The following is a 23318-nucleotide window of genomic DNA, read 5'->3' on the forward strand; positions in this document are numbered from 1 at the left end:
CTGCCACCTGTATCTCCTGATGAACATCTCACCGCTGCTGGTGTTGCCTAAGCTTCAGACGCTCTTGGTAGCACCCTTACTTATGGATATGAAGCATCATCTGACTTCTTGCAGTCTACATCATCTGAGGAGGTGTGCTCTATCCTGATCATACCAGGATAGATAAAACAGCCATATATTGGTGAAATTATTAAGGCAACTCCATGTAGTTAAAAGGGAGGTTTATTTTGTGGGGTCACTCGCAAGTGAAGGGATAGGTTACAGGGTCTGGGAAAGGTGTAGCACAGTCGGGCTGTGTTCTCTGGAGAACTCTGCTCGGTCTACCTCAGCGTCCAGGATCCAGGAACCAAGAGAGCTGGAGCATCCGGATCTCGGGTCTTCAGGGTCCTCTCTCGGCCCCGCCTTGTAGGCGTGACAGTTACCGAAGTCTCACTGGGGCTTGGAACTTCCAGATCAAAGCTGGAATGGTTACCCACTACAGTCGTATCCATCTTTTGAAGTTCAGATCTTCCATCCAAGGCAATTGGGAAAAAACTTACTAGAGGAATTAGCTAGCATGTGACCATGCCCAGCAGGTACTGATGTCTTTGTAAAGAAAGAAAACAGAAAACTTCATCTAAATCTTAACTGCCTAGAATCAGAGAAGGGGCACTCCAAGATAAGAGAAGTCCATTTGGAAGGGAAATTGGGGGCCTGATATATTGCACACTCATCAAACCCCAGGTAGATACTTAGATCCAGCACTCAGGAGGCAGATGTAGGGGAATCTGTATGAGTTCAAAGCCAGCTTGATCTACATAGTGAGTTCCAGGCCAGCTGGCTGTTTTAAAACAGCTTATTGTCTCAAGAACAACAAAAACAACAACAACAACAACAACAGGGGGCTGGAGAGATGGCTCAGTGGTTAAAGCACTGGCTGTTCTTCCAGAGGACTTGGGTTCAATTCCCAGCACCTACATGGCAGCTCACAACTGTCTGTAACTCCAGTTCCAGGGAATCCGACACCCTCACACAGACATATATACAGGCAAAACACTAGTGCACATGAAATAAATAAACAAGTAAATAATAATAATAATAATAATAGTAATAATAATAACAACAACAACTCAGAACCATCATCTTTCTCCCCATTCCCCAAACCTTGTCTGCTGCCCTAATCATGCCCATCACAGTAAGAGACTGTCACTCACTGGTGAAATTTTTCAATTCGTAGCATCAGCACAGACGATGCGGTCCATTAATAAAACTGAACTTCTGAGGGCAGATAGCTCAGGTGAGGGCCTGTCGGCCAGTGAAGAAAACCTTCCAGACACACTTGGGCCAAACATTTTGAAATGCTGTGGGACACCTCCTGTAGCTCATTTTCGGCCACTGTGTCCTCATCTGTCAAGGGGGTGTTCTAAGTCATCAACTCTCCAGTGGCCTTGGTTAGCACTCCAATTCTAGAGTCGTGGACCATGTGTACTAATCTGTATACTAGTGATGTGTGCTAATCTGCCTCTTTTTTTTGGCGGTGGCGGGGGGGGGGGGGGGGGGGGGGGGAATAAGGGGGGGGGGTAGGTGGGCTTCCGAGACAGGGTTTCTCTGTGTAGTTTTGGTGCCTGTCCTGGATCTCGCTCTTTAGACCAGGCTGGCCTCGAACTCACAGAGATCCTCCTGGCTCTGCCTCCCAAGTGCTGGGATTAAAGCCGTGTGCTGCCGCCACCACCACCACCCAGCTAATCTGCCTTTTTAATCTCTGTTTTGTCAAAATATTAAGTGACCCAGGTTCCTAAGAGTGTCCACCATTGCCAGATACTGCTCCTCTTCAGCCAGAATTCACTCTGCTCGGCTGTTGTCTGCATCACCCTAGTTATTAACTTTTGAAAAAATATTTTCAATATCACCCCTGGCAACACACAATCAGCATGACCCATTTCCCTGGCCGCCTCTGTCCAGTCTTCCTGCTTTGTCATTCTTTTAAGGTTCAGAAAACACTTTCCACAGTGAGCTCAGATTCTCTATCGCCATGAAATCCTTGCTACCAGCACTGGTCTAGGCCTGAGAAGACACGGCATAGGCTCCCCAAGGATACTCACGGTTCTCAAGGGTTCTCTGGTGATCAGCTGGTCCTGGGGACCCAGCTCCAGATATTCTAATTTGACCACGAGGAGACAGATCCCAGTACAGTTGAGGTGGTGCACCCTCCACTCACCACCTCCCAACATTCCTGACTGCACACATTCTGTCCCACAGGGCCTTCTTTGCCAACTCTTACTACCCTGCCAAGAAAAACAAGGAGGTGGAGTCAGGTTAAAGTCATACATGTCTTTTTATTTATATTATTTGGCCCTTTATGGCCTCTCCACCTCCAGTTTTTAGAGCCTGCTCAAGGCTCACCCTTGTTCTTCATGATGGTCACTAAGCCACCCTACTCTTGCATAGCTCACGTCAGCCTGCCTTCTGCCCAGTGCCTGACAGGCCAGACTTCAGAGGCCTGGATATTACTTCCTCCTTCTTTTTTTTTTTTTTTTTTTTTTTTTTTGGTTTTTCGAGACAGGGTTTCTCTGTGTAGCTTTGCGCCTTTCCTGGGACTCACTTGGTAGTCCAGGCTGGCCTCGAACTCACAGAGATCCACCTGGCTCTGCCTCCCGAGTGCTGGGATTAAAGGCGTGCGCCACCACCACCCGGCTACTTCCTCCTTCTAATAGAAGTATTGCTACATGTTCTAACATCATTTCAGGTCAGAGGCATCTCAGACCCCAACAGAATATAGAGATTCCTTTTTCTCTTTTTTTGTATGGTGTTTGTATACATACAGATTCTTTTGTGTGGACATGTATGAGATGTACAGTCACATGTGTGCACAATTGTGTTAAGGCCAGACATCAACATAGTCTTCCTCTGCTTTGTTTTGGAAAGGTATGGTGGTTTGAATAAAAAAATGGCCCACATAGGCTCATAAGGAGTGGCACTATCAGGAGGTGTGGCCTTGTTGGAGGAAGTGTTTGTGTGTGTGTGTGTGTGTGTGTGTGTGTGTGTGTGTGTGTGTGTGTGTGGTCAGGCCCAGTGTCCCTTTCTGTTGCCCGTATCTCCCAAGTGCTTGGATGTAGAACTCTCAGCTTCTTCTCCAGCACCAAGTCCGTCTGCATACCATCATGTTGCACCATGACAATAATGAACTAAACCTCTGAAGTATAAGCCAGAACCCAGTTAAATGCTTTCCTTTATAAGAGTTGCCGTGGTCATGGTGTCTCTTCAGTAATAGAACACTGACTGAGACACAGGGTCTCATGTAGCTACAACTAAACTCAAACTTGCTCTATAGTCAAGGGTAACCTTGAGCTGCTGATCCTCTCGCCTCCACCTCCCAGATTACAGACTGCACCTATACATAAAGTATTATGTAGTATTAGGTCTCAAACCCAGTGTTTCATATATGCCAAGCAAGCATTCTAACAACTGAGCTGCATTTCCAGAACTCTTCCGCTTTATTTTTTTGTTACAGGGTCTCTCACTGAACCTGGACCTCATCAGTTTAGCATGACTGACTTGGCCAGCAAGCTTCAGGAATCCTCCTGTCTCAGCCTCTCCTGCACTAGCACTATGATTACAGGTGTGCATCAACATGCTCAGCTTTTTATGTGGATGCCGAGGATCCAAAGCCAGCTCCTCAAACTTGAACAGCCAGAGCTTTGCCCGCTGAGCCATATCTGTAGTGCCAGCACCAACTTTCTGTAATCTGTTTGACCCTGGTATGGTGAAGGGACTGTAGTCCCCAGGGTTAAACCACAGGGTGATTGAAAAAGAGCTTCAGGGCACAGAAGGTCGTCACTCCAGCAAGGCAGCCGGGATGACTATTGGCTGCCGTTAAAAGCAGTCCTCCACGGTGCTGTAATAGACAAAATCCAGCTGATAATTAAGGAGGTGATTTTATTCAGGCTAGGATGATCAGATACCATTCTTTATTGAGGAGTACCTCAAAGAGAGCCCAGGGTTTGTAGAGGCATCATCCCTCAGGCTATAGAAGTCACGAGGAAGGATGGGAATGGGCTTTCTGACTAGAATTGTGGGTTCTATTCAGTCCTTGTAGTCGGATAGTTCATCATTTCTGAAATATACAAGTGCAGAGGCATTTCTTAACCATGACGGCTGAAATTGCTTAAGACTCCTATAACGTACAACACTGACAGGCAAAACCACTGTTCAAGGTGAGAGTCTTCCATCAGTGAACACCTCCAGTGGACATAAACCTCCTGAGTGTGTTCAAGGACTGAGTAGGCCTAAGAAACAATCTCTCTGTGAGTTTGCGTGTCTAACTTCGGTTCTGAAGCCTGAGTTCAGGATTTCATACATGCTCAGAAAGCACTCTACCTCTGAACTACATCCCTGGTCCTTGGAACTTGCAATCCTCCTGCCTCATCCTCCCCAGTCCTGACATTGCAAGAATGTACCCCCATACCCAGCGCTCTTTCTTGTTGGTATGTCTCCTTTAAAGACCAGTTGAACCATCTATTGAGAAGTGACTTGTTTTAAGGTTTTAGAGGTGGGTGCCTGTCTGGGAGTGAGGACTCTTACTATAATCCCAGTATTTGGGACACTGAGGCAGGAGAATCATTATGAGTTTAACACCAGCCTGGGCAAGACACAGTCTCAAAATAAACACATAATAAAATAAATGAAAGAGAGATGCCTGAGATAGAGAAATAATAATGCAAAAGGTCGCTTACCAAGCTGGAAAGATGGCTCTGAGGATAAAAGTACTTGCTATGCACTCCTGACTGCCTGGGTTCAATTCCTGGGACCCACAGTAGGAAAAGAGAACTGACACCCAAAAATTGTCCTCTAACCTTCCCACATGCACTGTGGCGTATAAGCACAGGCAGACAGACAGACAGACAGACAGACAGACAGACAGACACACACACACACACACACATACACACACACACACACACGTACACAATTACAGTAATAAATAATTTTTTTTCTCTTTTGGTTTTTCGAGACAGGGTTTCTCTGTATAGTTTTGTGCCTTTCCTGGAACTCACTCTGTAGCCCAGGCTGGCCTTGAAACTCACAGAGATCTGACTGGCTCTGCCTCCCAAGTGCTGGAATTAAAGGCGTGTGCCACCGCCGCCTGGCATAAATAATTTTAAAAGAGGTACTTTATAACAAAACCCAGTAGTTGGACCCTGGGAATTAGTAGTAATTAGAGAATCAGCAGAAGAAAAAATATCCCAATAGCATTCCTTGAGTTTGAGATGTGCCGTCCTTGACAATGTCCCTGGTCATGCTTCTTCTCATTTGAGGCATTCCTGACCTGAGATTTTGGTTGGACTCCTTAGCGGTCCAGACAGTGACTTGTTCAGGGAGAATTCTTGCCTGCCATTCATGGTCTGCTGAGGTGTTTCCTCTGTTAAGGTTAACACCAGGCCAGTTTCCATTGGCACGACCTCCATAGGTTCTGGGAGACGTGCCAGCTGCAAGGCAACCTAACTCCGGCTAGGGGTCTGGGTTTGAATCCTGATGAGGCCAGGCCAGGCCAGTGAGAGGAAAAGTAAAACACTGGGTTAGGGGATGGGAGTGAAATATGAAAGAAAACCGGAGAAATAGGAAATTTGGTGCAGGTGGACAATTTGAGCAAGGAAACTGGATACAGTCCAGTTTCAAGAGAAAAAAACAAACAGGTTTTTCCTTGAGGAGTGGGGGAAGGGTTCAATTAAATCTCATCAGGCAAGACAGTCCATCATCAACTACTGTAGTGTGTGAAGAGAAAGAGGAGACTCCGAGATGCATAAGCAGCACCGGTGTCCATGACTGTGCATTGAAACACAGATTCTCTTTGCTTTTGATAAAGGCCATCTGAAAGATTCTTCTCCATCACAAACTAAGGCCTTTCTCCTTAGTTTGGGTCACTGTTTCCCAGAAACAGGAAGCACAGAGATTTATCATATAGTCTTAAGCCTGGCAACCTCAATAAACAGTCTCAAACTATACTTTCTTATTTGGGTTTTTTAAGTCTCATGAGGCCTAGGCTGGCCTCAAGCTCTTTATGTAGTAGTTGAGGATGAAGTCAAACTCCTAATCTTCCTGTCTCTGAAGAAGCCTGCCACGGCCATACAGTTTGTAAGCAATATAAGTCTCTGTGTGTTTACTCGGTTGGGTCTAAGTGGCTGCAGGACTGGCGGGTGAGAGAGATTTGTCCTGACCATGGGCCAGGCAGGACTAGAGAAAAACTCTAGCTACAGGTCTACATAGTGAGTTACAGTCAGAGCTACATAGTGAGACCTTGTCTCAAAAAAAAAAAAAAAAAAAAAAACCAGTTTGGAAAATGTAAAGCACCAGAAATTACCAGGTGACATGGACTCTTGAGCCATCACCATCACCAGTTACTGTAAACCAATACTTGACTATTTCAAGTCAGGATACAATATTTTTAAATAAATGTGGGGGATAACATGATGAAGAGTCCCAATTTTTCCTGAGATGATTTTTGGTTACTCTTTTTTTTTTTTTTTTTTTTTTTTTTAATTCTTAGGCTGGCCTCGAACTCGTGATCCTCCTGCCTCCGCCTCCTTCAGCAAATCCTACTGGCATGCACCACCACAACCAGCTTGGTTACTCTTAAGCAACCAAGAAAACCACAAAGTTAGTCAAAACCAACAAATATCATTTGGATAAAACATAGGATTTTTGTCTTTTAGGCAAACTGCACAGAAAAAAAAAAGCCTTTCAGAAACTCACTCCTGTTCATTTCCTTTTGCTCATGTACCAAATCACTAGGTATCTCCAGGCTTCAACAACACACACTCACTACATGAGTGATTGGACCAGATGAGCAACTGAGCCAACATGGAGCAAGCCTCAGGACACACTCCTGCAGGCTTGAGAAGAGAACCCTACCTCAAGGTCCTTAACATCTCCAGAGTTTCTTTTTACTATATAAGGTATCTTCAGATTCCAGAGTTGAGGGCTTGGACATCTGTGGGTGTACGACCACAGTTAAGCAGAACCAATATGTTCTCATTTTAACAGACATCCAAATTCTAGCTTTGCATCAGCAGATGTGAGACTAAAGTTCATTTTACGTTTTTATTTTATTTTATGTGTATGTATTTTATGTGTATGTGTATGAATGTTTTGCCTGCACGTATGTATGTGAACCATGTGTGTGCCTGGTGCCACACACGGAGGTCAGAAGAGGGCAATTGGATCCCTTGGAACTGGAGTTGTGATGGTTATGAGCCACCTTGGGAATTAAACCCAGGTCCTCTGTGAATGGAAAAAAAGAAATAAAAACGGAGGACATGATTGCTCCTAGGTATAGTGGAGGAACATGACCCTGAGTTGGACCATGTGAGGAGAGCAGGGAAGGGACAGGGAAGAGACAGGAGACCAGAAGACCAAGAAGCCAGGAGGGTAAAGGGTAGAGAAAAGGGTCTGGTGTCCAAAATGTCTAGATTATATAGAGAAGTGCCAGCCACGCCCTATAACAGGTAGGGACTGGGATCGGGAGGGCGGGGAAAGCTGGGAGAACCAGGAGGCCAGATCCTTTTTGATATGTTAAATGGCAACTCAGCGATTAGTTCCAGGTTTAAGACCTAACACTCTGAAAGAGCAGCAAGTGCTGAGCCATCTATCCAACCCCTCCAGCTCCTTTTAAGTCTCATAAATAAAGCCAGAGAGAGGGCTCAGCACCTGCCACCAAGCCTGAGGATCTAAGCTGCACCAGGACTGTCACGATGGAAGGAGAGAACTGACCAATGCACACTGTCTCCACATGTGCATCATAGAGAGCGTATACATATGTGCACTCATGCGTGGGCGCGCGCACGCGCACACGCGCACACACACACACACACACACACACACAAGCATACTGAATAAAAATAAATAAAACATTTTGTGTCTCTAAAAAATAAGCATATTAAAACCTTAGCCAGAACTGACCATGACAAAAATTTCCTTTCCCAGAATCTTCTACACGTTATGTCCTATGTCCTCTGGAAGAACTAGTCATCCACATCAGGACAACAGTACCGCTCTTTCCCCCAGGTCCCAGGCCCTTCCCTTTGCTCCACACAGCCCCCTCGTGTTGAACTTCATTCTCTTTATCTCTGCTATTGCAGCCCCCTCCTTCCTTGGAGAATCTGTGAGCCTCCGCCATTCCGAGGGCTCCTCTGTCTTCCAAAACATTCTTAGCAAACGTCCTCTCCATCTGTGCTCCACAACTTTTCTGCCATGGACATCCTCTGTTGTTTCTGTCACATCTCCCGTCACATCAGTTGTTCTTCACTCAGGACTCTACCCTGAAGCTGCGGCTGCCCCAGCAGGTTCTCCTCAGGCCTTCGAGCTCTTCCCCTTCTAGAAGCTTTAGATTGCTTTGCATGAGTCACGCCTGAGTGACACAATGCTTTCCTGGTTTTCGTCCTGGCTTCTGATTGCTCCCAGATAAAGCCCGTTTAAGTAAATAGCCGAATTATCCAAACAGTCTTCCAGAGCAAAACCCATTTTCTTCCCGGAGTCTCGGTCCTTCTTATCTTCATCGAACCATCATCTACTACCCTTTAAAAATAGCCGGCCTAGCTCAGACCTCCACTACCTCTTGCCCGAATGAGAGAGAGTAGCTGCCTCCTGGCCTCACCATCTGTAATCTGGCCCTCCTGTCCTTCTGTGTATGTCTGATTAGAGAGGCGTTTGGAATTCCAAAGTGCACGTCTGAAAGAGGTTTGGGGATATAGCTCAGTGGTGCTGTATACACTGCTTGCTCAGCATGAACAATGCCTTGGACTTCACCCCAAATACTGCACTGAGGGCAAAAACGAACAAACAAACCCCAAACAAACAATCCCCCCCAAAACCCCACATCTGAACATGGCATTCAATGGCATAAAGTTTCAGTGTATACCTCCCCACCCTCCCAGTACATCTACACTAAAGTCCAGGTCCCTTAGCATGGGGGACATGGCTCTTCATGACACAATTGCTTCTTTCCAATCTTATCCATTCCTATCCTTCCCCGTCCCCAACTCCAAGCTCTGTGTACACAACTAGCTGTACGCCAGCAGTCCTCAAACTTGCTGTGCGTTTAGAGCTACTTCCATGTTTTGCCTTGAACATAACATTAACCCCATCATTCACCTTACTAGATCCCTTACAGACTTTGTGTCTCCCTCCCCTATAATTGCCATTTGCCCCAAGTGTCTTTGCTGGACGCTGAGTGGAACTATGTATCAGATGCCAATGCTTCGTTCCCGTCATTGGAGGTTATTATTTACTCTCAAGAACCATTATGTCAAATAAACAAATTCTAATGAGATTTAGAGCAGGTTTGGTGAGTCTGAGGGTGTGGACAGGTGGGCGGATGAGAAGGGAAGCAAACAGGAGTGCTGTAGAGTTCAAACTTCAAGAGCAGAGCCATTCTGGAAACTGCAGTGTCAGGGCGGGGCTGCTGAAGTGGAGTGGAAGTGAAGGTCATCCGGACTGCATGTGAGGGACCGTGTCCAATAAGATGAGTCGCGGTGACAGCCAGGTGAGTGAAGGCCCTGGGTGGGGTGGGAGGGAAGCTATGAGTCAGGCTCCAAAGTCCTTTCCTAGATGGTCTAATTAAGGCAGGGAAGTACCTCCATCCTGTAGCCCAGCCTCAGAGAGGAAGAGGAAGAGATGGGGCGATGGAAGGTTTGCACAGGATCATCGTTGACTCTGGGGAGACAACGGCAACAACTCAGCCTTCTGACCCTGGTGCTCTGTGGACCCAGCACAGGAAAGTGAAGGGCCTGAGAGAGTGAGCATGTACAGAGAAATAGTCTAGTAAAAGCTTTCCAGAGACCCCCACAACGGAATACGGAAATTATCTTTCCAGTGTAAATTCAAGTGGCCAGAATTTTTTAACAATGCCTGTTCTGGAAAGTTCTGCTGTCTTGATGGTATAATTCTCAGCTGTTGTAGGTTTCTCCGAGCTAAGAAGTTAATAAAGAATGCTAGTCTGACCTGCCAAGCAAAGGACTCACAACTCTGCACACGGAATTACCCACCCTATGCATTCTTTTGTTCTGTGGGAATTGGGTCTTGGCATGTTTTTATGGAGACAACTGAGATGAAAAATGACTCTTATCTTAAAGAGAGTCGGGCCAGGCAGTGGTGGCGCATGCCTATAATCCCAGCACTTAGGAGGCAGAGGCAGGCAGATCTCTGTGAGTTTGAGTCCAGCCTAGGCTACAGGGTGACCAGGGTAGTCAGGGCTACATAGAGAAACCTTGTCTCAAACAAAACAAAACAACAACAACAAACCAACCAACCAAAACAGAAGAGAGTTGAGTAGGATGGTGCACTTTGTGATTCCCAGCACTGTGAGTTCAAGGCCAGCCTAGTCTATATAGTAAATTTCAGACCAGCTAGGGCTATGAAATAAGACCTTGTCTCAACAAACAAACAAAACCAACCAAACACTATTGACAAAAGCCTTATAAACAAACACCAGCAACGACAAACCCAGAACCATGTGGGAGGCAAAGTCTTTGGTGAACTGAGTTTCAGACTTAGGTAATTTGCTCTCCCTTGGATTTCACTTGCAAAGGGTCAGAGGCTGTACCCAATTCCACCCCTCAACAGTTACAGAGAGGAGGCTGGTCAGCTGCCTCCCTGAAACTTGGAGGCCTCTGGGAGAATCTAGCTAATTTTCCCAGGAAGCTTTCAGGGTGTTTGAGATGAACTATGCTTGGTTGAATGGATTTTAAGTGTTAACATGCTGATTTTTGTTTGTTTGTTTTTTGAGACATGGCCACCCTGCAACACCAAGAATAACCTCAATTCTTCATCCCTCCCGCCACTGTTAAGTGCTGGGATTATAGGTGTGCATACTATACCTTGCTTACACATACACACACACACACACACAAAATTGGGGGGTGATGTGAGACAAGATCTTGCTATGTGGTCTTGGAACCCTGGAACTCACTATGTAGATCATGCTGGCCTCAGATTTGCAGCCTCTGCCTCCTTAGAACTGGGATTATAGTAAAACAGGTCCCCAGACCTAGCATAACTGACACCATGATGGAAGTAGTATTCAGGCCTGAAACCCAGGACATAGGCAGCAACATCTGCCGAAATAAGAACCAAGACCTAATCCATCAAAGTCCATAGTTGTGGGAGAGTCCATAAATGCACTAGATGGTTTCTGTAGTTCTACTTCTAGCTTGTTAACCTAGGTGTGTCAATCCAGGAGAGGATTTCTGTTCTTAAAAGCTGATCCTGAGAAAGGCTTGGGACTGCACTTGGGTCCTGGACACCCAATGTTGCCACCAGCTCCTTATAAAGACTTTCTACTGGCTTGAACCCAGGTCCAGGTGGTGATCTCTGGTGGATGCATCACAGCAGGCATGTGTCACCCCCTTAGCCTCCCGCGTGGCGGTCTCAGCTCTCTGAACCTACCACATATTAGATGAGACAAGCACTCAACACTTGAGCTACACCCCAGCCCTACTAGAGGGCTTCCACGGCTTCTAACTACTGTCCCTGTGGAATTCCTCAGGCTCTTCCCTCTGGTCTTCATACCACAGTCACAGTGATCAAAAAACCCTTTAAAGATGTCAAAGCCCTCACAGGAGGCTCATATCACCTTCCTTTCTTTGGGGAGCCACTGGAAATAGCAACATCCACCACTTTTCCTCCTCATCCTGTGCTTTAAACTGTTCATTAAGCTAGGCAGTGGTGGTGAACGCCTTTAATCCCAGCACTCGGGAGGCAGAGCCAGGTGGATCTCTGTGAGTTTCTAGGCCAGCCTGGGCTACCAAGTGAGTTCCAGGAAAGGCACAAAGCTACACAGAGAAGCCCTGTCTTGAAAAACCAAAATAAACAAACAAACTGTTCATTAGTACATATTATTGCTTTGTTTATTTTTACTTTCTCACAGGAGCAAGGACTGCTTAAGGTCCAACCCTCCTCCGCCACCTAGATTAGTCCCTAGCACACTGTGGCTGTTCAACCATCCTGTTAAATTACAAATCTACAGCAAAGACGCACGTGTGGCACTTTGTATACCAGACTCTGACATCAGACCTTGGTAAAGTATTATTTCATTCCTGGGTATACTCACGGCAGTTACTACTGTATTATTGCATCTGTATTTTTATTTAGTTGTATTTTTGAGACAGGATTTCACACAGCCCAGGCTGGCCTGGACCTTTGTAGCATAGGATGACCTTGAACTCCTAGTCCTTCTGAATTCACTTCCAAGTGCTGGGATTACCACCATGCACCTCTGCACTCCTCTCTGGAAGCAGGATTTGTGCTCTGGTTGAATCCTGTTTCTTTGGAATATTCTATCACTTTTTTTTCCTGTCAGGAGATGCAAACATGAAGTTGCAGGCTCTTCCCAAGCATGAAAGAATCCGTTTGAACACTTTTGAGCCCTCCACTGAAATAAAGTTTTAAGACTTGAGGAGTCGGGCGTGTGTTCCTCCAGGAAAAGGGCTCAGCCGCCCAGGAGGGACTGCGTACCAACCAGCAAGCGGGAGCAGCTTGGCTTCTGCCTCTTTCTGCGCCGCCAGCTCCCCTCCAGCCTGAGATTCAGGCGCCCCGAGTCCTCCCGGCCGCCCGGGGGCGCCTGAGGCTGCAGAGGGCGTTGCGGCGCCGCCCGACGTCGCACCTTCGGCGGCTGCGCAGTGCGCACGTCAAAGCCGGGCTCGAGCCGGAGCTGGGCGCGGGGCGCCAGGAGCCGCGCGGCCTGAGAGAGTCCGGGGCTTCGGTAGCCGCGCGAAGGCTGAGGGGACCTCCGAGGCGAAGGCGGTGCCGGGCCTCAAAGCCACAGCCGCAGCCGGATCGAGCGCAGCAGCGCGGCGGCCACCGCGGGAACCCCCTGGGCCACCGTCCGCCCGCGCAGCCGCCGCCGCCGCCGCGGGAGCCCGTCGCCCGGAGCAGCTGCGGGCGGAGGACAACGGAGGGCCGGAGCGCCCGAGCCGCGCCGCGGGGACCGAGCGAGCAGCCCGAGGCGGCGGCGGCCGAGGAAGGGGACGGCGACGACGCGGAGAGGGAGCTCCCTGGCCCGGCCCAGCCCCGTGAGTGACCCCCCGGCCCGGCCCTGCTCGCGACGCGGACGCCCGCCGGCTTCCGCCCGGCCCGCCTCCATTTTCCCGGGTGGCGGCGGCGGCAGCGGCGGGAGCGGCCCGGGTCAGCCGGAGTCCTGGGCACCGCCCCTGTCCCCGCCGGGACTCGGCTCCCGGGGCCTGCCGGCGGGGGCTGCAGCTGACCGGGGGAGAGCCCGTCCGGCCAGCTGTCACTCCCGCCGCGCCGCGGACTTGGAGCACCCAGCTCCCGAGCCCCGCGCAGCCTCCCTGTGAGCAGGACGCAGACACTGTCTTTTAAAGGGAACCTTTCAGGAAAATGCCTAACTGATTTCTGGCTAGGAATTGTGCGGTCGGCGCGTTCCCGGCTTCGGTTGGAGCAATCCAAAGCGCCGACTGCGTACTGGTGCCGTAGCGACTCCGAGGTGAACCTGGCCGGGAGGTGGCCTCCCCCGGGGAGCTTTAACGTTGTGATGTGAGAGATAAGACGAGTACACAAATAACCACGATACCAGGCAGGAGGGGATAGATAAGTCCTGTTTAGGAACTACCAATTGCTGGAAAGGTGCTCGGGAAAGACCAGACCTGTCGATCGTTTGTTTCCGCCTTCCCACGAATCTGGGAGGTTTCCTGGGCGAGGCGGTGCTAAACTGGGTCTAGAAGGCTCGATTGGATTTGGGAGGAGAAGGAGGTTGCAGAGAAGGGCGTGGAGGGGCAACCAAGCTGTAGAGGACAAAGGTACAAAGAGCATGGGAATGTTGCTAGTTCCATCATCGAGTGCCGCGGTCGGTGAGGTAGTCAAAAGAGGCAGTTGGGGGTCAGATCTTTGAATGGTGTAGAGGAGGTGTTTGAGCGACCTTCCACGGAAAACTTAGAACTCATTTTTCAGTGACTCATGAAGCCGGAAATGTATGCTAGGGCATATTAAAGACGCTCTTGTGAAAGACAGGAGAGCAAAGAAAGCCACCGTCAGGAGTTGACATTGTTCCTTAAGTATAATGCAGTTTGAGATCGATTTTGACAGCTACCAGGATATTTAAGCAAATCTATGTCCAAGCCAAGGAAAATACCTTTTGCCAAAAGTGTCACTAGATACGTGATTGTTAGAAGTTATGCAAAGAGGTGCCTAAGTTAACCTCCTCTTCGCACACAAGGTGTTCGTGTTGGTGAGTTTTTTAAAATTGCATCAGAACTTCTGGACCTGTGTGTTGGAATTGAAATTTAAACTGTCAGTTTATAAAAGTTAAAAAAAAAACAAAACACCTTAGCAATTAGTTGAACATACACTCTCTGCTTAAAAGGGTAAAATTTTTGTTAGTTTTTAGTTATGAAAATATTGGAGAGCCAGAAGTGAAAGTTTTTAAGCTCTATTTCATAGGATAATAATAATAATAATAACAACAATAATAATAATCCTAGCAAGTAATTAGTAGCTGCTAGAAGCCTACAATATATGACTTGTGAAACTGACTCAGAACCTAGTATTGGTTTTGTAAACTCTTGTATGAACAAGGAAATACAATTTTTTCAGTTTTACACTTTTCTTTATTAAAGTAAGACATGATCTAGCTGGTGGTGGTGGTGGTGGTGTACACTTTTAGTTCAGCACTTGGGAGGCAGAGACTGGATGTCTGTAAGCATAAGGAACATAGTCTGCATAAGGAACTCCAGACCAGCCAGATAGATTTACAGTGAGACCCTGTCTTTTTTCCTTTCTTTTAAATTAAGTTATGCTCTTTGAAATGTGGACGTAGGAGTCCATCTCTCCTTTCTCCACTTCCCTCATCTCCCCACCTTACCCCCATCTTTTTTTGTTTTGTTTGTTTTGTTGTTTTGAGAGGGTTTCTCTGTGTAGTTTTGGTTCCTGTCCTGGATCTTGCTCTGTAGCCCACGCTGGCCTCGAATTCACAGAGATCCGCCTGTCTCTGCCTCCCAAGTGCTGGAATTAAAGGTGTGCACCTCTGCGGTCTGGCTCCCTCATCTTTTGAAACAGGGTCTCACTGGGTAGCTCAGGTCCTTCTCCAGTTTGCCATCCTCCTGTTTTGGGCTTTTTTTTTTTTTTTGGTTTTTCGAGACAGGGTTTCTCTGTGTAGCTTTGCGCCTCTCCTGGAACTCACTTGGTAGCCCAGGCTGGCCTGGAACTCACAGAGATCTGCTTGGCTCTGCCTCCCAGGTGCTGGGATTAAAGGCGTGCGCCACCACCGCCCGGCCTGTTTTGGGCTTCTAAGTGCTAGGATTACAAAAACAACTGGATTTTTTAAAAGTTATTTTCTTATTCTTACCTCTTAGATTTTGTTGCTGTCAGCATTTTTGTATAGTTCCTTTTTGGTCTTTTTCTGTGTATATTTACTTTACCTAAAGAGATATACTATGTACATTATTTATTGGCATTTTGAGACAGCATCTTACTCTGGCTCAAGCTGTCCTGGAACTTGCTGTGGAGACCACACTAGTTTCAAAACTCCAGATAGTCTTCCTGACTTAGCCTCCTAAATGCTGGGGTTTCAGGCATGAACCAATAGCACCAGTCTGGAAGTTTTCCTTAAGTGTTTTGTTTGCCTTTTACTTACAAGGTTGCGTTGTTATTTACTGTTTCTTGTTTGAAGTATATTTATTAGCTTCTTCCAATTGTGAACCCCATTGCTGCTTATTGAGTATGGTTTTATTCGGCAGAACGCATATATGTGATCATGAGGAATGGAGGAGAGCACACAGCAGAGGTGCTTTTAGAAGGGCACTGAGGGCCTGGAGAGGTGGCTCAGTGGTTAAGAGTGTATACTGTTCTTGCAGAGGACCTGAGTTCTGTTCCTGTTGGGTTTCCAGAATCCAGGTTGGTTCACAACTGCCTGTGTAGCTCTAGCAGCTAGCTCCACACATTCCTGTCTTCCACTGACACCAGAACTCATGTTCACATACCTACGTGTGTACGCAGTTTTTAAAAAAATTTTAAGAGGAAGGGCACTGTGAAAGATTATATTCATGGCTGATACACTGTCTCAAGAACATTATAATGTTTTGGCCCTTCCTACCCTCTACCTACTACTAAAAAAATAGTCTCTGTGTTAGGGCTGTCCACACAGGTAACTGCTTTTTGAGCATGCCATTAGAAAGCTTCAGGCTGAATATAGTGCCTGTTGGCATACAAAATATCTTAGTGAATGATATGCTATCATTAATGGGGGGTATTTTTTTTTAATTTCAAGATAGTTTAGTTTATTGGCATTTTAGACTAGGTCCTTGTATTAAATCGGTTATTCCTTTTGTGTTTTACATTCTAAAATGTATTTATACAGTCCCTGTTTCTTTTTCTAACATCATAGAAAATGAGATGATAAAGTAGACTGGATTTGTTGTTTCTTTCTTTTTCTTTCTTTCTTTTTCTTTTTAAAAGACCAGCCTGGCCTTGAACTCAGATCTGCCTACCTCTGCCTCCTAAGTGCTGGGATTAAAGGCATGCATCACCACCACCTGGCTTTGTTCCTGTTTTTTTTTTGAGATCGAGTCTCATTTGTACTGAGGGGCCTGAACTTTGTAGCCTAGGCTGGCCTAGAACTTGTGGTAATCTTTCGGCCTTAGATGGATGTTGGGATTACATATGTGTGCCACCACTGCAGGATCTGAGTTTTCATAAGATTAATATGAAATGGTTTGAAAATTCCAGTTACTTATTGGGTTTGGTTTTATAATTTGTCTTATGTGAATCTTTATTCTGTATTGCAAATGTATATACTATATAGCATATTTGTTATTTTCTAATACTCAAAGATTTTCTTTTGGTCAGTTTTTGTTAAGTATAGATTTTTGTAGCAATTACTATATTTTACCAAGGGCATAATTTTCCTGAGAAGTTCATCACTGACTGATGATACTTGTCCTGCTGGCTGTATAAATATTTAAGTATAGATGCAGACACGAAATCACATTCTCCTTCCCACAAGCATAAAAGATAAAATCCAGTAGTAGACCAGAATTTCAGGTGGTGTCTTTTGGTTACTATTATTGAAATTTGAAAGCTTACCTTTTTTTTTAATTATTTTTTAATGATTTATTTATTGATTGACTTGAGTTCAAGTCCTGGAACCCACACAATGGAAGGAGAGGACCTAGGACCAATTCCCAAAGGCTGTTCTCTGACCTCCACACATGCCTTCTTCCTCTTCCTCTCTTATGTACACATAAGAAATAAATAAAAATTTATTATCACTATTATTATTATTTTTTAAATGTCGAATGCCGTTTATTGAAGGAGAGAGGAGGTCTTAAATACAGGCTTACAGCACAATGGGAGAACCCCGGAGGGCAGAAGTTCGCTACCGATGTTTTACAATCTCGCATCTAGAAAGCTTACCTTTTAAAAAAATCCATTTGCTTCTTTTTCATTGGTCATTTTAATAAGGTGTTTGCTTTATGAGTACTCTTATGTGTTATATAAATAGGAATGTCATAGATAATTGGATAGTAGCAAAATTTTTATTTTTGTAGACAAAATTTTGTCATATGTTTGGGAAAATGAAATCTCCATGGATCCTTGGACTAGATCCCTTCTGACTTTGGATGTTTCATTCCAGAGGTGTGAAAATACTGTGTGTGTGTGTGTGTGCGCGCGCGTGCGCGCGCGCGTGCGCAGAGCAATTCAAGTAGCTGAATTGTCACAAGGGTATATAGTCATTCTGGTTTTTTTTTTTTTTTTTTTTTTTTTTTTTTTGTCAGAAAGACTGATTCTGAACCTCTAGTAAAAGAGAGCCAGGCGGTGGTGGCAGCAGCACTGAACGCCTTTAATCCTCCCAGCACTTGGGAGGCAGAGGCAGGCGGATCCCTGTGAGACCAGGCCAGCCTGGTCAACAGAGCGAGTTCCAGGACAGCCAGAGCTGTTACACAGAGAAACCCCGTGATAAACTTGGTGTGGTTTTATTTTTGTGCTTTTTGTTTGTTTTATCTAGGGTCCAGGTATGTGGCCTCACATGGTCCTTGTGTTTCATCCTCCTTGGAGTGCTTGGGTGCTTAGACATGCCGTGTGCTATCGTGCCTGAGGAGTCTTGACTTTGAACTGGCTGTTTGTTTTTGCTTTTGTTGTTTCGTGATTGGGTTTTTGTGTGTAGCACTGGCAGTCTTGTAACCTAGGCCAGGCTGCCCTCAAACTAAACAGAGATGTGCCTGCCTCTGCCTCTCTAGGGCTGAGATTAAAGGCAGGAGCCACCATACATAGTTTAATCACCGGATCAATCCAGGGGACGTGGTGGAGGGAGCCGATGGAGGCAGTGTTTTCACTACCATTACTTGTAGACTAGTCTGGGAATAAAATGGGAAGCGTTTTGCTTCTACTTCTCAGACCATCCAAGGATTAAGAGAAGAGTTATTGAGGTTCTTGGTAACAGTTTAGGTTGAAGGCTCATTGCCGCCGTCAGCATCATGTGTACAGGCGTGTGTTGGTGTGTAGTCCTCTGCCATGTGTGTCTTACAGAACTTACTTTTGCTGTCACTTTAACTCCCCAGGAAGGCAGAGAGAGAAGACAGACTCGTGATCTATAGCAGCTGTGCATTTAAACTGGCAGAGGAAGGGGGAATGGCATGCAGAGAATTGCAAGAGGTCAGTCAGGTGTGAAGTAGCCCGGAAGGAGAGTGGTCAAGCCTGCCCAGGCCGTTTATGTAGACTGTGTTCATCGAATACCTATTCCTTGATTATTTCTTCTAACTTGAGACCTTGTTACTCTTGGTACTCAGAGCCAGTGGATTGTTTTAAGCTGTAGGTTTATGTTTGCTTGTTTATAGGTATATGTTTTGCGGGGGAGTGGGGACAGGGTCTCATTGTGGCCTAGGCTGGCCTCCAGTTCACTGTTAGACCAGTCTAGCTTCCTCCCTCAGTTTTCTAGGTACTGGCTTACAGGCATGTACCACCACACTCAAGTGTGTGTGTGTGTGTGTGTGTGTGTGTGTGTGAGAGAGAGAGAGAGGGGGGGGGGAGTTCGTGAGCATTTTCAGTGCATATTACAAAGAAAGGAAGCCTAGTTAACGAATTCACCAATGTTTAGTAGCAGCCTGATTTTATTGAGCAATCATTCTTTGTGGGTATATTGTTGACCAAGGAAGTACAATTCATTGATTAATTTTGATAAAATATTTGCCTGAGAAACAAAACATAGTTTTTGTGGCTTGGTGTTAAGTCGCCGCTTTTATAGTCTTGTCTAATGGCCAATAGCTTGCCTTCTAACAAGGTCCTGTTCTTCCTCCACAGATTGTGAACCTGCTGTATTAAGCGCAGGGGAAGACAGCCTCAACAGGTTGTGGTTTATAAGTCTGTGTGGGCCATTCTTGGGTTTATGGGATTTGGAGGGCAGGGCTAATCTTGGGGTTAAAAGCAAGTTCCTGAACTCCTTTTTAGTTTAGATTCCTTAGATAGGAATGGTAGGACTACATCTGAAAGGCTTGTAGGGGTGGTGGGCCTGGCACATACTAACTGTCCAGACATCTTAAGTTTTGTGATGCTAATAATACACTGTTCTGGGTGGAAGAAACCTTATGACTTTAGAAACAGTCTAGTCAGAATGGTTCTTTCTGCAGATGGAAACACTGAAACTCACCGAAACTGGAGGCAATGTTTGGTTAACTTTGCAGGTAGGATTTTCTGGGAAGTGCAGCCATTTGCCCAGGGTTGTACAGCTTATGAGCTGTGGGACTGGAACTGGTGTTGTATGACGGGTGTGTGGGTAGGTTCACAAAGGTTCATGGACTCAAGAGACAGGCACCTCAAGGATGATTCTAGTCCTTTCCAGCTGCAGGTCTCTCTTTGGACTGAACCACTGCAGTCTAGCAAAGGACTCTTTAATTGTTCTCCAATTTGCACCCCAACACTTCTCATCTAAGCTTCCCAAAGGGACAATGCCAAATGCAAATTCCTTGTCCAAAGAATGCCTGCAGTGTTGCTGGTTCTTCTTCAGCCAAATTTACATAGGCTTTACATCTTCAGAAGACTCTCAGACCAGACTCAATAGAGGATACCAAGAAACAAAAGGTAGCAATCACAACAGGCAGATTAAGGCTAGGTGCTAACACTCTGGAGTCAAATCAGGTGTAGCTCTGTGGGAATTCTCCCCACAACTGGAGCTGAGTCTCTTTGTTCTTCATGGAGATTGCTTGAGTGAAATTTTGGTACTTTATGCAGTAATGTCTTTTTTGAACCTATTTTTTTTTAAATGTTCTTTAGCATATAGTATGCATTTTTTTGGTTTTAGCATACAAAGGTTCATAATTATGTTTGGGGTGGCCCTGTGAAGATTGAAGGTGAATTAGAGACTCAAGGGAGATGAATAAAAATTACTAGATAAACTGTACATGTACCTGCTGACATGTTAGACAAGCCTCCATAGTGTTTATTGTCTCCATCATTACAGATGGGAAACCAAATGGGAGATTTTCTAAGCATACAAATACTGCAGTTGAGCTGGGATTGGGAACCAGGCCCGCCCCACTTCAAAACAGGAACTCTCTGGGCTAAATTACTTCATCATCTGAAATTGTTTTTCTCAGTAAGGATTTGGTTTCTTGTTGAGCATTTTTGAGTTAGTGTTTTTAAATGAAGGTTTATTATTAATAAAGGCAGTTGAGGATTTTTGATACATTTCTAAACAATAGCCACACGTTATAATCCCAAAAAAGATGGTTGGACTTAAATGGTTTAGTTGTATAGTTATAATTGCTTAGTAGTTTATAGTTTAGTTAGTCCAGTGGGTAGCATTTATTTTTATGTTACTCCTACTGTGAGGATGAGAGGCGTGTGGGCAGTAGGCAGGACCGGGTTCTGATGGGATGACGAATAATGTCACTCTGGGCTTCAGTCATCCTTGATTCTACCCAGAGGCCAGGGTTGGAAGCCCCTCACGTCTATATTGCCTGTATTTTTTTGTGATGGTGTTGTGGGGGTGTGCCTTACCTTTTTTCCCTCTGGGGATTTGTTTGTGGTCTTGAAGGCCACATTCTCTATGAGAATGGTAAAGATGTGTGACTGACTGCACCGGCACATAGTTTCTCCCAGTGAGTCAGGTGCCTAGAGTTATCTCACACTAAGTCCTCAGCATAGGGTGAAGGTGAAGAACAAGAAGTCTGTTTTCTATTTCTCTACCTTAGTTACAAAATGGGTAGTAAAGTACAAGTTCAGTCAGTCAGATAATGATTAACAAGTTAGTTCTCAAGGCCTCCCATGAGTTGCATTGTCATAATTGTGAAGACCTATGAGCTGTTGCTCCCAACACTGGGGGGGGGGGGGGGGCGGGACCACGACGACGGATGGATGGACGGACGGACGGACGGACGGACGGACGGACGGACGGACGGACGGACCTGAACCAGAGGCAGTGAATGGAAGGAAGGATCAGACCTGGAGGGTCAGGTTGGAGATAGCAAGGTCAGTCCTGAGGCAGTTCCTGGCAGATGTGTGCTGATGTTCTACCTGCATAAAGCTTCTCCACCAGCTGAGCTACCACTCCTTGCCAAACTAGAATTATAACGGTGGCCAAAGACAAGGTGACCCAAACGAGGAACAACTCCCTGGTGACTTTTGTTTGATTCACATGCTATAAACTTTCTGCTGTTTTTAAGTGCCTGGCCTCAGGAAATTGTTAATCTAGCTAAACAACTCTTTTCTGCTTTAATGGCAAACTGTTTTCTAGATACTTCTGGCAGGCAGGCAGGAACTTGACTCACTGGTACAATCTATGCAAATCTGGTTCTCAACCCCTTTACAAGATGGCTTTATCCTTTGTTCAGCCTTTATAAATTATATTAGGTATAGGGTAGGGAAAAAATAAATAAATAAATTATATTAGATATATTGGTTGTAAGTTGGAATTGAAAATTTTGGTGTTTGTTCTCACTTTTGAAAACCTTTTTTGGTGTTTTGAGACAGGGTTTCTCTGTATAACAGCTTTAGTTGTCCTGGAATTCACTAGGTAGACCATGCTGGCCTCAGACACAGGGACCCTCCTGCCTCTGCCTCCCAAGTTCTGGGATGTGTCACCACTTCCAGCTTGAAAAACTTTTTAAGGTCTCTTCTTGCTTTACTTTGTATTTTTAGGGAATAAAATGTTTCTGTAAATAATCAATGATACAAGTATATGATAGTATGATAAAATTTGTAGTCAGCTGAGATGAACTGCTTAAACAAAGTACATTTTCCTGCTCACTTATCTATCCCTGCTGTATTTGCACTTGTAAGTTATTTACATAATAGAAGAGATTGTAATAGAAAGTTCAAGGATTCTCCTTTCCCGCTAACTTGTGTTTTGTGGAGTATTATTAGTCTTTGGTAGCTCAGTAGCTGTTATTGTGGGTCTTTGTGGGGCGGGGCAGGGTCTCATGTCCAGGCTGGCCTTGAATTTTCTGTATAACTGAGGATGACCTTATATTCCTGATTTTTCTGCTGCTGCTGCTTCCCAGGTGTTGCTTACAGGCATAGTTTATTTTGTTTTGTTTTAATGATTGATATCAGGGCTTCATGCATTCTAGATGGATGCTCTACCATCAGGCTTTAGCCTTATCCTCAGATTTTTTGTTGTTGTTGTTGCTGTTGTTTTTCCAAGACAAGGTTTCTCTGTAGTTTTGGAGCCTGTCCTGGAACTCGCTTTGTAGACTAGGCTGGCCTTGAACTCACAGAGATCCGCCTGCCTCTGGCTCTTGAGTGCTGGGGTTAAAGGCGTGCACCACCACCGTCTAGCCCAAATTTTTATTTTTAAAGGTGATTATTTTTTTCTGTAGAGCTTGTCAGAGAAAAACAGTGTACATTATGACCCTTTCCAAAGGCACCACAATTGGCAACACTTCCCAACATGCTGAGGTTATTTGGTCATAAAGTCCCTTTCCCATTGGAATAGTTTGAGAAATGGTCTCTTTGCTTAGTTACTGGTATGATCATAGCAATACTTTCTGATAAAGATGTTAATTTTTTTTTAATAGCAATTTTGCTTTGTAGCTTTGGCTGGCCTGGAACTTGCTAGGTAGGTAGACTAGGCTGGCCTAGAACTTTTGGCAGTTTTTGTTTCTTTCTTTTTTCTTTTTTCTTTTCTTTTTTTTTTTTTTTTTGAGACAGGATTTCTCTGTGTAGCTTTGGTGTCTGTCCTGGGTCTCGCTCTGTAGACCCAGCTGGCCTCGAGCTCACAGGCCTGGCTGTGCCTCCCAGTGCTGGGACTAAAGGCGTGCGCCACCAACGACGCCTGGCTGGCAGTTTTTGTTTCTTGCTTCCTGAGTTGTCACAGGTTTACAGGTGCGTGTACTACCACG

The 23318-nt window shown here is 45.6% G+C and overlaps 1 protein-coding gene and 1 long non-coding RNA gene across 8 annotated transcripts in view; one reads left to right on the forward strand and one right to left on the reverse strand.

Annotated features, from left to right (window-relative positions):
- Positions 1-9275: 9275 nt before the first annotated feature.
- Positions 9276-10454, reverse strand: LOC143268343 (uncharacterized). The gene is made up of 2 exons (XR_013044197.1): positions 9609-10454; positions 9276-9530 (listed from the first exon to the last, which is right to left on the reverse strand). It is a non-coding gene; the product is annotated as an uncharacterized LOC143268343 (long non-coding RNA).
- A 2457-nt stretch (positions 10455-12911) lies between these two features.
- Positions 12912-23318, forward strand: part of Cab39 (calcium binding protein 39) — an 81132-nt gene continuing 70725 nt past the window's right edge. For 2 of the 7 annotated variants that reach the window (XM_076549485.1, XM_042259741.2), the window contains exon 1: positions 13281-13474. Coding sequence is in view for 1 of the 7 variants with exons in the window: in XM_076549481.1 (XP_076405596.1) it covers positions 18618-18636; positions 19282-19327 (65 nt within the window). In the remaining 6 variants the exon portion in view is untranslated. Of the gene's footprint in view, positions 13044-13280; positions 13475-13825; positions 14216-18542; positions 18637-19281; positions 19328-19607; positions 19662-23318 lie in introns of those variants that run through there. The other 5 variants (XM_076549483.1, XM_076549481.1, XM_076549482.1 and 2 more) reach the window with 5 other exon arrangements.

Source organism: Peromyscus maniculatus, chromosome 13 (assembly GCF_049852395.1).
Source record: "Peromyscus maniculatus bairdii isolate BWxNUB_F1_BW_parent chromosome 13, HU_Pman_BW_mat_3.1, whole genome shotgun sequence".
NCBI lineage: Eukaryota > Metazoa > Chordata > Mammalia > Rodentia > Cricetidae > Peromyscus > Peromyscus maniculatus.